Source organism: Pantherophis guttatus, chromosome 4 (genome assembly GCF_059756535.1).
Source record: "Pantherophis guttatus breed Tessera chromosome 4, ASM5975653v1, whole genome shotgun sequence".
Lineage (NCBI taxonomy): Eukaryota > Metazoa > Chordata > Lepidosauria > Squamata > Colubridae > Pantherophis > Pantherophis guttatus.
Window position 1 is genome coordinate 42,263,708 of NC_142066.1, and position 12,079 is coordinate 42,275,786.

General features: G+C 39.2%; 1 protein-coding gene across 2 annotated transcripts; it reads left to right on the forward strand.

Moving 5' to 3' along the window:
- Window positions 1-501: 501 nt before the first annotated feature.
- Window positions 502-12,050, forward strand: RCN3 (reticulocalbin 3). 2 transcript variants are annotated; one of them, XM_087892025.1, is made up of 7 exons: window positions 502-622; window positions 3,865-4,106; window positions 5,740-5,933; window positions 6,460-6,632; window positions 8,943-9,003; window positions 9,236-9,435; window positions 11,159-12,050. In XM_087892025.1, the coding sequence occupies exons 1-7, from the start codon at window positions 521-523 to the stop codon at window positions 11,264-11,266; spliced, it is 1,080 nt and encodes a 359-aa protein (XP_087748151.1). In that variant the 5' UTR covers window positions 502-520; the 3' UTR covers window positions 11,267-12,050. The 2 variants fall into 2 exon arrangements, with proteins under 2 accessions (XP_087748151.1, XP_034271263.2); XM_034415372.3 differs by having other exon boundaries at window positions 529-622; window positions 3,847-4,106.
- Window positions 12,051-12,079: the final 29 nt, after the last annotated feature.

Genomic DNA, 12,079 nt, shown 5'->3' on the forward strand with positions numbered 1-12,079 from the left:
AGGGAAATAGAAACACTGAATGTCTAAGGAGATTCTCGTCTGCAAAACGTCTTGAAACGTCTTCAAAGAAAAAGCAGAAAGTCCAGTTGCCTCTTGAAAAAAAGCACCTTTGGGTTAGACACACTGAAGTTGGAAAGATGGAAGGCAATTCCCGTATCTAAGATCTCGAATCAAAACTGATAAAATACTTCACACAGCATCTTCCCTTTTCACAATCCTGGGAAGCCACGTGGTTTTAACAGTGCATTTCATTCAATTCTAGCATCAGTGCCAAAAAAGAGGTGGCGGTAGGTTATTGAGACACGCCAGAGAGAGGTGTCCTTCTGTAGTTGGCCGATGCGAAGAGGGGAACAGGGAAGACCCCCCAAAAAGCCCGCCCCCCCGGCCTCGCCTTCTCAAGGCGCTGCGGGAAAACGTGGGAAGTAGGGAATTTTGTGTCAACGTGGCGCAGACGAACCAGTCCCCGAGAGCTCGGCCACGCCCATCATCCCACCGCGGACCCGGATTGGGTATTGCAGAGATGAGGGGCGTGTCCGGGGAGACACAAGCGGAGCGAAGAGATGAACTGGGGCAGCATTCGGAGATTGGGCTTCGTGGGCGCTGCAGCTTCCTTGGGGAAGAGGTAAAAGGCGCGGGGAGACGGGCAGGAAGAATTGATACTGTCCTGGGGAGAATTAATGGAAAGGGGTTATGGATGGGCAGAACAGAGATGAGGTCCTCGTGGCCGTCGGCTGACCGTAGAGAACTTCATCGGGAAAGGCAACCTTTTCCTTTGTTAAGGACGGCAGCATTGGAATTGGGGCCAAGTTGGGATGCTCTTGATTTGACTTATGAATGAAATATGAGTGGTGAGAGGACCTGATTGTCGGGAGTAGATGGAAGCATCCAAAGCAAAGGAGTGCTGAAGTATCTGGCGCTTTGTGGAGGCTATTGCAGCAAGAGTGTTTGTGGTTTAGAATTGGGAGGGGACCGTTTGGTGACTCTAGAAAACGGAGCAACGTGGCCACGTGTGGGATTTTAGGGGCAAACTCCCGGGGGACGTTAAAACCCTCTTTGAAATGGGTAGCAGTAACCACCTCTTACTGAGAAAGTTACTTATTCATGCCAGAGTTGTGCATCCTGCCCCGTTTTTTATTTAATTTGTGTCATCTAGTAGTTTTTATGGTTAGATTTTCTCCATGATATTTTCTGATACGGGATATCACAGCTTTTTTCATTTGCTTCCTAATTGAAAGATGTATTTTCCACCAAAAGCAATTATAGAGATAAAGTGTTTTAGCTCTGAATTCCACAGATTGTGTCTTGTTGGAGCAGGGACTCCTGTGATTCCTTCTAGCTTGAAGTATTTAATTTGTCTTGGCATTTGAAGGCAATCATATGGGGAGAGGGGATAAAATATGCATTTTTTTCCTTGCAAGTAGCTATATTAGTTTGTTTCACCACAATCCAGTATAAAGTCTGTAAATATGGTAAAGACTTCCTAGCCCTAGTTTTTACTATCAGTGTAACAGTATTATTCTGAGTGGGATGGTAAAGAAAGAGATTGAAACGCAGAAAGTGCAAATGCAAAAAGTGAGGGACAACAGTTATCTGAATAACAATGACCATTCATAAAATAATAGTTGAGTGGTTGTGAATACCCAGTGTTAATCAGATCATTATCACTGCCTCCACTGTTTATTCTCAACCTCTTTGTCTACTATTCCCTTTGCCTCTTCAGCTTTTTACTGAAGAAGTTAGTAAATGAAGACTTGCATTTTGGGGGGAGGGATAGGCAACAATATGAAAGTGAGTTGTCATTACTTCTTCCAGAATGTTTTCTCTCTGAGGTCTTGCCTATACCTCTAGCTAGAAATTCTGGTGTTTCTTTATCAAAAGTTCAAACAGGTTAACCAAGCATGGCCCTGTCTAGCCTTTTTTAAAATTAGCCATCAATTAGGCGGTTTCACTTGCTATGACTGAGCAGAAAGGTTTTCACCATAATAGATTTACTATTCTTTAAGAGGTGGAATTCTTAATGTCTGAGCTTGGTTGTTTGCTTGCTGATGTTTCATTACCCAAATTGGTAACATCATCAATATACAGTAACCCAAACAAGAGACACACTGATGATGTTACCTAATTGGGTACTGAAACATAAGCTCAGAGAACACCAAGAACTCCACAGTTCAATCTTGGGCTACACATATTCTCTTCTATTGGTACTCTTCAAAATGCCACAAGACCTAGTTGATTTTTCAGTTTTTATTGTAGTGGAATTACTTGTTAAACTGGCTTTGTGCGGTGGCAGGAGGCTGTTGGGTTTCATTCAGTCCAGGATCTGCCATAGGTCAAGGAACTTGGCAATGGAAGTGTCCTTTTTGTACTACAGCCTCAGATGTAAAGCTGTGTTCCCTTTCCGTGTCACTTTGTTCTTCAGCGGCTTTGTTCTGGACAGAGCAGGAACAGTGTTCATTGAGCTACTTCAGGAATTGAACATTCTGTATTCTGGGCAGCAAACTGAGAACTGGCCTAATTTGCTTCTGCTGCTGTGATCTGCTGATGTTTTCCCCTTGAAAGGTGCAGCCCTTATTACTGATGCCCACCTCCAACAGAGCCTTAGAGAATGATGGAGTTTTGTGTCTGGATGAATGGACTAGGATGAAAGGAAATGGAATGACTAAGTAGAGAATATAGCTGGGAATCGGGAGTTGATGATCTTTGGTATGGAGAGAGGCCCCAGGATAAAACCAAGTGATCGGCAACTGATCTGAGGCATCTGATCTCAATCCTACATGGCAAGACTATGACTGGGAGGTATTGTTTCAAATCTAAAATCAGTGGAGAAAACAAGTAACATGTTGCTGGATTATATGAGACTGGGAGACACTGCATCCAACCTCTTGCTCAGACATGGAGTTCATTTGATAACTGGGCCAATCTTTTTAAAATCAGCTGTTTTACAGAAAGGTAAATTGATGATTCCCTAGAATGGAGTAGAGAACTACCATATAGGTAAAGCGTAAGCATAACATACAATTGTTAGAAAGGGGGAATAAAGCAAATAGAAATATGGAAGCAAGATATTGGGCTCTGGTATCTTGGCAAAGAGAAGAACAAAATTATCATGTTAATGGCATTATTAGAATTTGTAGAATTTTACCAGAACAAGCCCAACTCTAAGGATCTCAGAATATAAAATGTGATTTTAAAAAAAAAGTATGCTGGAAAGGAGGAGGGTTTGGCAAAAAACGATAAGCAGAGCATGATGATATGGACTGAGTGATAGCAGATCAGCTCTCTGATGTCTTAGAGATCCATAATTTCAGACCATGTTATTGTCTAAAACATCTAAAGGGTGCCACTTTGGATATGAGTACAATGGGGCATAATCTGCAGAATGGTACAAGGGTAGCCTTAGAAGAAGGATTTGAAGGAAATTAGAGAGGTGGTATTCTCCAAACAATACTATGAGCATTTACTATGCTCCAAACAGCATAGTAGAATGAATGTCATATTTTTAGGAAGCAGGAGTTCTCAAAAACAGTAGGTGGATGGATAGAAGGAACAAAATTTTCAAACCCTGATGTATCAAGATTTGGCCTTGTATTGTTTAGGGGATGGCTCCTCATACACTACCTCTCAGGTCTCAAAATTTTTTCTAAGAGCCGTAACCATTAGAGGAGAGCGCTGTGGTCCCTCTCAGCCGGGGCTTCCGGTGGCCGGCTATTCGTGATGTTCTTTTCCCTATGTTTTTCTGTAGCTATGCTTGCATTTTGGTCTGTGACCGTAAATAAATTTATTACTATTATTACAAAGACAAAAAATATGTATATAATGTATGTACTACGTGTTTTCCTTATTCAGCATTTTTATTTTTCCAAGAGATATACAATGGCTTGGCAGAACACGCTTTTCTACTATTACCTGTTGACTGTATGCCTCGTCTGGGCCCAGGCCAAGCCACCCCCTGACAAGAAGGATCGTATCCACCATGGTCAAGACCTCAGTGATCACCCCCATGATGACAGTCAAGACTTCCGCTATGATCATGAAGCCTTCTTAGGCAAAGAAGACGCCAAGACATTTGACCAACTAACTCCAGAAGAGAGCAAAGAGAGGCTGGGGTAAAGATGCATTGGTGAAATTGAACAAAGACTTTTGCATTCCAAAACAGGGAGAGGAAGATCAAATGTCTAGTCCTGTAGGGTGCAGGTTTCTTAGAAGACAATGGGTGGATTGTAGGGACTTGCCTTTCCCTACAATTTATAGAGAAACTATAAATTTTGGCAAAAAATAATACAATATATATTGTAGATCTGTTTAATGTATTTGAGCATAGGCAAATTGCAGAAATCAGTTTTTACTTAGAGTGAGCTAATTGAACATCACATCAAAGAACAATTAAACAAGTTGCCTAATTTGCAGAGCTAAAGACATCAAGAAATGTGTTTAACTGATTTAGTTCTTGCCACTGGCTGGTGAAACCAACTGTGAATGGTGGCATATTAAATGCAAGAATTGTAAGTTTATTTCTCTAAGAGGGGATTCTAAGTATGGTGGCTTATTGCGTGCAAATTGGGTTAAGGTGTGGTCAAACTGGTTACAAACATATTTGAAACAGCTAGAGTTTATGAATTCCCTGTCACTTAAGCTTTATACCCATTCCTTGACATGGCCCATTTCAACTACATCACCAAAAGAAAAACCAACCAAAATAATAATGTGATTAAACAAACAAGTCTCATCATATAGCCTTTTTTCTTCAGGAAGCTATTCTCTTGGTCAAATGTAAAGAAAGAATGCTATGAATCCAGAGTCTTTTAAACATAGTATCATCCAGCCATTTAAGAATCATTTCTCCAAAGTTATGTTTCTCAGCCCTCGTAAGATGTACAGGGTTCAATTTCCAGAATTCTGCAGGCTGCCAAGGTTGAAAAACATTGTTCAACAGGCATCAAGTTCTCATTAGAAAACTGATCAGGCAAAGAGGCTTCCCCCCCCCCCCCGGGAACTATTAAGAATGAATAAGGTGTAAAAGGAAGTTTTCTATTTTCTGCCTCAAGTCCCCCTTTATAAAATGGTGGTTGTCCAGAGAAGTGGCCCCCAATCTTTCGGGCACCAAGGACCAGTTCTATGGAGAGAGGATTTTTTCACAGACCAGAGATTTCGCATGCTGCCTGCATCCTGTGGATGGGGTTTCGCTTGTTTGCTCAGCCTGGTTTCTGGCATGCCACAGACTGGGTCTGGTGCTGGGTCCACGGACTGGGACCCCTGGCCTAGAGGATATTGAGAAATAAGGCATATTTCATAGTGACTATCCAGACCTTGCCTGAAGATTTCTAGAGAGAGTGTGAGAGAAAGAGAGACCCTGATTCTCCTATTACTTCTAGGTAATTGGCTTTCTAATCTAACTTCATCATCTTTACTAAGGAAACACGCCTGTGTGTTTCAAATTTTTTTAACTCATGTTAAATCAAGCACATAATTAAGATGGGGCTCTAAACTGGTCTTTGAATCCCTTGGTCTCTTGGATCTTAATACCGGCCCTAAAAATGTGCTGTACATCATCCACTCCCAGTGGTGCCCCCCAGAAACATCACTTCGCTTCTCAGAAAACCTAGCCTCCACTCCCAATGTGTTCCATAAACACATTACAGGTGGTTTGTGACATTCTTTACAGAACACCAGGCTAGAGTTGGGCAGTCCAGGGAGTTTCTGTAAGCCACTCTCCTTGAGTTTTCATGCTTATTTTTGCAGGAAGATTGTGGACCGAATTGACCGAGATGGGGATGGTTTTGTGACTCAGCCTGAATTGAAGGATTGGATCAAGCATACTCAGAACCGTTATATCTATGAGAGTGTAAACAAGAACTGGAAGGACTATGACAAGGATAATGATGGCCAAATCACTTGGAATGAGTTCAAAAAGACCACTTATGGGCACTATGAAGGTAAGAGGGTGAGAGAGAAAGGAGGAAAGAATCATATGTTTATGTGGGAGGGAGAGAGAAGAAATTTTAAGCCAGAACAAAGGAGAGCACGAGATACTGTAGTCACCTAGCCTGAAAAAAAGCAGATTGAAAAGGTAGACAGTATCTTGAGAAGTTAGGTTAATAAGAGTAATTGATAAAATTTGCCTTCTCGATACTTTGCTGTATCTCATCAATAATTTCAAATTGCTCAAAAAATTAGTTTCCTTTAATACAGCAGTTGCTCCAGAAAGGGTCCAAAAATCAGCAGTCATAACGAATGCTTTAATTTCCTAATGACCACATGCCTTATTACACATTGCATTTAATACAGAGAGTGGTTTGGTTATCACTCAGGATATAGGCTCATTCTGATGAACTGTTTCATGGGTATCATCCTTTGTCTGTGAGTGATTATGGTCAACCAACCTGTAGGAAAATAAGTGTTGATTATATGCTCAAGTTTACTGGTGGGCTTCACTGATGCTCATGTCTCTGCTTTCTTCAGGAGAAGAGTTTGATGATCTTGAGGACAAGAATTCATATCGGAAGATGTTGGCCAGGGATGAGCGACGATTCAAAGGTGCTGACAAAAATGGAGATATGAGTGTGACGAAAGAGGAATTCACAGCCTTCCTTCATCCTGAAGAGTTTGACTACATGAAGGACATTATAGTGATGGTGAGGCTGGGCATACTAATACTAAACAGTGCAAAATTACTCTGGTTTATCTGTCTGTATGAATCTAATCATTGTGGCTTAATCAGCAACATGTCATAGCACATTATGTGGACAGTGCCTAGTCAAGGGAGATTTCTACTTCCTACCTAAATTGGTTTCCCATAACTATTCTATGGTTTCATTCTCTGTGGTTGCATAGAATTAGAATTTCAAATTCAAATAGAATCATCTCCATTTCTTTATTTATCATACTTATATGGCTGCAAAAACCAAAACAATGATTATAAAATTCAATAAAAATGAAAATACTAAAATTCATGGGTTATATATCTTATTTACCCTTAACAATGAGTGAACTGGAAAAATTCTATTGAAAACAGAGAACTTATTTATACATGGAATACAAGTAACACTAAATGGTTGCTTAGTGAATTTATATCTGGATCCACATTCTTTGTTTTGCCATAGTTGATTTTAATATAGTTTGACCAGTGTTCTCATTCACATGACGTCTCAACCATAAACCATAATTTTTGAACTCTATAACTCTCAACAAGCTAAGCCAAAACCCAAACCAATTACAGCTTTTAATATAAAGATCAACAAATTTTTCACTTGATGGGTATCACTACATGCTTTTATATAGTATCAGGTGGGCAACAATATTTTAATATATAAGTAATGCATGTATCTTTAAAAAATTAAAATTGCCCACAATGTGAGCATGCAGAGATCTTGTGAGATTTGCTTTATCTTTTTTTTTTTTTCATACATTCAGTGGCTACCAGCTATAGTATTATGGGTTAATCTTCAACTTAACATGTAAATCCAAATACCATATAAAAAACAATGCTTAGTCAGGTGACTAAGAAACTAGAAGATGTGTAGACTTCAGTTACCAGAATTTCCTAGTCAGCAAGCTAGTTGGAGAATTCTGGGAATTGAAATCTACAAATCTTCAAATTATTATGTTTGAGAAACACTAGTCTAGATTCTTGCCAACCAGACTAGTAGCAAGGATCAGAGAAGCTTTGCTTCAAAACCTCTCAAAAATATCAGGTATATAATTATACCAGGACTTTCAAATAGCATGTAGACTTATGAAATTTTGGGGCTTGGGGCTTATCTAGTTGAAACAAAGTTCAAAGACCAAGAATTATCTGAATCAGAATAATTTGATTGCATGCTTCAGAAGAGCACTGTCTTGATCTTCCCAACTAGTGACAGATATATTTGTGACAGCCTCTTGCCATTAAGGAATCCTGTTTTCTGTGATGGATGGTATACATATATTGGATGGGTAGAAAACAAATTTATTACTTAGTATTGGGTGACTCATAAAAGAATTGAGCTGAAACTTCTGTAAGAAATTTTGCACCAGCCCTGGCAGCTGTTCAGGGTTTATTTTATTAAAACTTCTATTCCTGCCTTGCAATTTCCATTTAAACTATATTCTCTTTCTCCCTGTTCATTTAACTGTACCTTACCTCTCTTGTGAAATGTTAGATTTTTCCTTTACAAAATATTTCAAATGATGTAAAGGATCTCTCTGTAAAGGATTTTGTAATTACCAAATTAAGATGTAGCGCTGTTCTAGCATAATCCTCCTGAAAAATCCAGAGCTCATTTTTATATGGTAAAAGGTAGCAATGATCTGTTTTATGCTTGCAATATGATACGCAAGAATGAAATGTGGCTACTGCTATTCAGAAACTGAAATGAGATGCTGATTTAAAATCAGCTCCCTGTTTTTTTAAAAAAGGGACAAAAAAATCCAAACCCTCTAATATTCTGTCTGCTATGTAAACTGTTTTGAGTTTCAGTTGAAAAATTAGTCTTTTCTCCTTAATGCTTAAGAGAGTAGTCCAGTATGCTATGTTTCATTCAGCATCTCCTTTCTCCCAAATGCAAAGCTGAGTATAATCTTGGAGAAGTCCTTCCCAATTTCCTCCAAGATGATAGCACACACAAAACCACAGCTGTGGTTTTGTGTTAGAGCAGCAGCTTTGCAGAAGGGAGAAGGGAGAACTCAGTCCAGAAAAATCTGGGGAAAATCCCATCTGAGACCCTGCAGAACCATTGTTGGTCCTCCTTTGAGTAACCAAGGCCCAAACTTAGAAAGCAATTATGACTTGCCCACATTTCCCATGACTTCCTTGTTCTGCAACAGAAATATACTACCAAGCATCTAGGAACAGAAAATGCCTTTTACTTCAGGCACTATTTCTTGAGATTTTGGTATCTTTTTGGCACAACTCTCTGTGGGAAGATCTACTGTACCATTAAGAGTTACCCTTCTGACTTTTTCAGGAAACCCTGGAGGACATAGATAAGAATGGTGATGGCTTCGTAGAAGTTGATGAATATCTCGGTAAGAATATAAGAATTCTGCCTGAATGACAATGGATGACCCCCTATTAAGAAGTAGGCTGGTTTGGGACAGAGCTGTAAGTCTTTTTTTAGCCCAGAAGGACACTCAATATCACTCTTATCCTATTCCTTCATTGACTTGCCTTGATTAAAAGAAAGGTTCTACTTTAGTCCAGCAGCTAGAGAGGCAGGTTTAACAGATTTTTGGTATCTCACTTATTTTTATTGATCAGGTGACATATACTCCCCTGAAACTGGGGAACCGGAACCTAGCTGGGTGACAAATGAACGTCAACAATTCCTGGAACATCGAGATATCAACAAAGATGGGAAGATGGATCGGGAGGAAATTGGGCACTGGATCCTGCCTCCAGACTATGATCATGCTGAAGTGGAATCCAAGCATCTCCTTGTTCAGTCGGACAAAGATCTGGTAAGAATAATCCATGAGAAAGGAGCTGCAATACTCAGGTTAACGCAGTTGTTGAGATATGTGGATGGTGTGTGACCCACTAGCTTTTTTTTTTTTTTTTTTTTTTTTGACAGAGCCCAAATTGGGCGAGTCCCCAAGAATTAAACTTGACTTGAAGATTTTACTTTAGGGCAATTTTAGCTCCAGGTCTCTTGACCTGGATATGGAAGTAGAAGTAAAAGGTTTTGATCCTCCCTCAAATCATGCTGGGTATCCACGCATTCCTTAAAGACTTCTGTCCTAGTTTGCTTGTAATTGGGGATTATTAGAGTCCAATGCAAATTCATGAAATGAAGAAATAGGTCATTTTTTTTAATTATGAAAGAAAACTATTTTGGGAATGAATAGAATTTAAAACAGAGTCCATTCTTTCCTTACTTTTTCCTCACTTTATCTGATTCAAAAATTGTGCTTGTACTCTACTTTCGAAGAGCTGGTGCAATCAGGTCAAATCTTGGCAGAAGCTACTTTATTTAACCTACAAAGGGAAGGAAACAAAAGCATATAGCAGTTCACCAGACTTTTGTTATAGGCTTGTCTACTAACATTAGGCAGGATCTGACCAGTACTACTATAGTCATCTTAAAATTTAATTCTTGAAGCTCATCTTTATTTATTCATTTGTTCATGTCTTTTTATTTATTAAATTTATATGCAGCCCATATCTATTTGAGGTGACTCTGAATGCCAGCTGCACCTCTCAATGCAACTGAAATCTATCCACAAATGCAGTTTAACACAATCTCAAATGAATACTTGAAAGCTTGCCCTTGACTATCTCATCTCAATTTAAGTGGCACAAGGCTATAAACACATCCAGCTTCTAGGACACCAAATGTATTTTCAGCTCCTCAATATCAGTCAAGACCCAAATTTCTTCCTCAGGGAAGCTTCTTTACAATATTGATCATTAATGAGAGCATTAGACTAAGAATTATACATGCTCTAACAAAAAAATTTAATGTCTGTCCTCTAATGAAAAACTTCCTCTCCTGCCCACAAGAATAGAAAGCTGAGTTTCCAAGGCATGCTTTGTTACTGCTGAATCTCTTAAAAGAAAGCAAACTTCTTTTAAGAATTAAAGCAAAACTGCCACATAAAGGAAGGAGTATGTGTACAATGTTCAGATCCCTTGGATATTTTGTTCAGAATTGTGATCTGTGGTGGCTTTGTGTCACACGGCTGTCAATTTCTAAGATATGCAGCTTCCACTATTTGGCTCCAGTTGTCTATCTTTATGTTTTGAAATAGCAGAATAAAAAGGGAGCAACTTGGAATTTACTATTGTAGATTTTTTTTTTTTTTTTGAAGTCATTCTGGGGGGTAAAATACAACAATCTCTGTGGCATCACTAAGAACTTTAGCCCTCTAAATGAGAAAAAAACATAATATTTAAACTAACTGAATTTAATAGAGGAATTTAAACTTTCCTCTAATGATCTGTTCTCGCATGAACTGTTCTAAGAGACTGGAAGCATTCTTATTTTAAAACAGTGTTCTTTCCCCCTGAAAAATTAACACAAGCGGCTGTAAACTAAAGTTTTATATATAATTTACTAATAACACAATATAAGAATGTTAAAAAATAAATGATTGGGATGTAATTGGGTTATAATTGTGCCCTTCTCTCCTTGCCTTTCTATTTCTCTTCTCCCACTGCTTCACTTCCTCCCCCACATCGCAGGATGATAAAATAACCAAGCAAGAGATTTTGGACAATTGGAACATGTTTGTGGGGAGCCAGGCTACCAACTATGGTGAAGATTTGACAAAGAAGCATGATGAACTGTAATTGGCCTGGGTAGGGGATATACAACAGCGGGTTCTCCCTTACATGGGAGTGGGAGAAACACACTCCAGAAGGAATTGCTGACTATTTATTGTTGGAAGGGCCTGCTTAAACTTTCTTCAAAAAGTAGCGTAGCTGGCAAACTTGAGTGGTTTTCCCTAGGATCCATTCCTGTTCTTCTGCAACTTCCATCTCCCTCAAAGCACTGTGAGCCCTTGTCATGTTATGAAGATCTCCATGTTCCAGAGACGTTTGAGAAGGAGATTAAATACACCTACATGTGCATTTAATCTCTTCTGTAATGTTCTTAATGCGCCTCAGTTCTTCCCTTGCAATCCACACTCGATCTAAGGGAAAGCAAAGATTAGCTCCCTCAAATGCTTCCCTTCTTTTAAGAAGGCAAACATGGCTATTCTCTTTTCAAACACTTGTCTGGGACCTGTTGGGAATAATGAAATAACCACTTGGGTTCAAAATTACCTCCTATTTCTGTTTATGTAGGTAAAAAATGTTGAATGCAGGTTGAATGTATTTTTAAGCATCTTAGTGGTAGCCAATACCTTGGATAAATACTGCTTATCTAGGCTTGTAGTTCTTTCTCTGTACCCCTTCCTTCTCCAGGATAACAGGCTTTCCCAGGATGAAGTCATAGAGTTGATCAAGCACAGCCTTCAAAGCGCCAAAGAGTATAAAAAAACAGTTGAACATCTGGGAGGCCACCAGGAGTTGTGACCTCTTAACTTGTAAAATTTTGGAATACTAATAAAACCATTTCCCAACCTGTCAAGATATTGTGCCATAGATTGGACAACAAAA

Coding starts and splice junctions, on each gene's coding strand:
- RCN3 (XM_087892025.1), top strand. CDS start 521: ATGAGGGGCGTGTCCGGGGAGACACAAGCGGAGCGAAGAGATGAACTG. Junction 6,633..8,942: donor TGAAGGACATTATAGTGATG/GTGAGGCTGGGC, acceptor TGACTTTTTCAG/GAAACCCTGGAGGACATAGA. Junction 9,004..9,235: donor AGAAGTTGATGAATATCTCG/GTAAGAATATAA, acceptor TTTATTGATCAG/GTGACATATACTCCCCTGAA.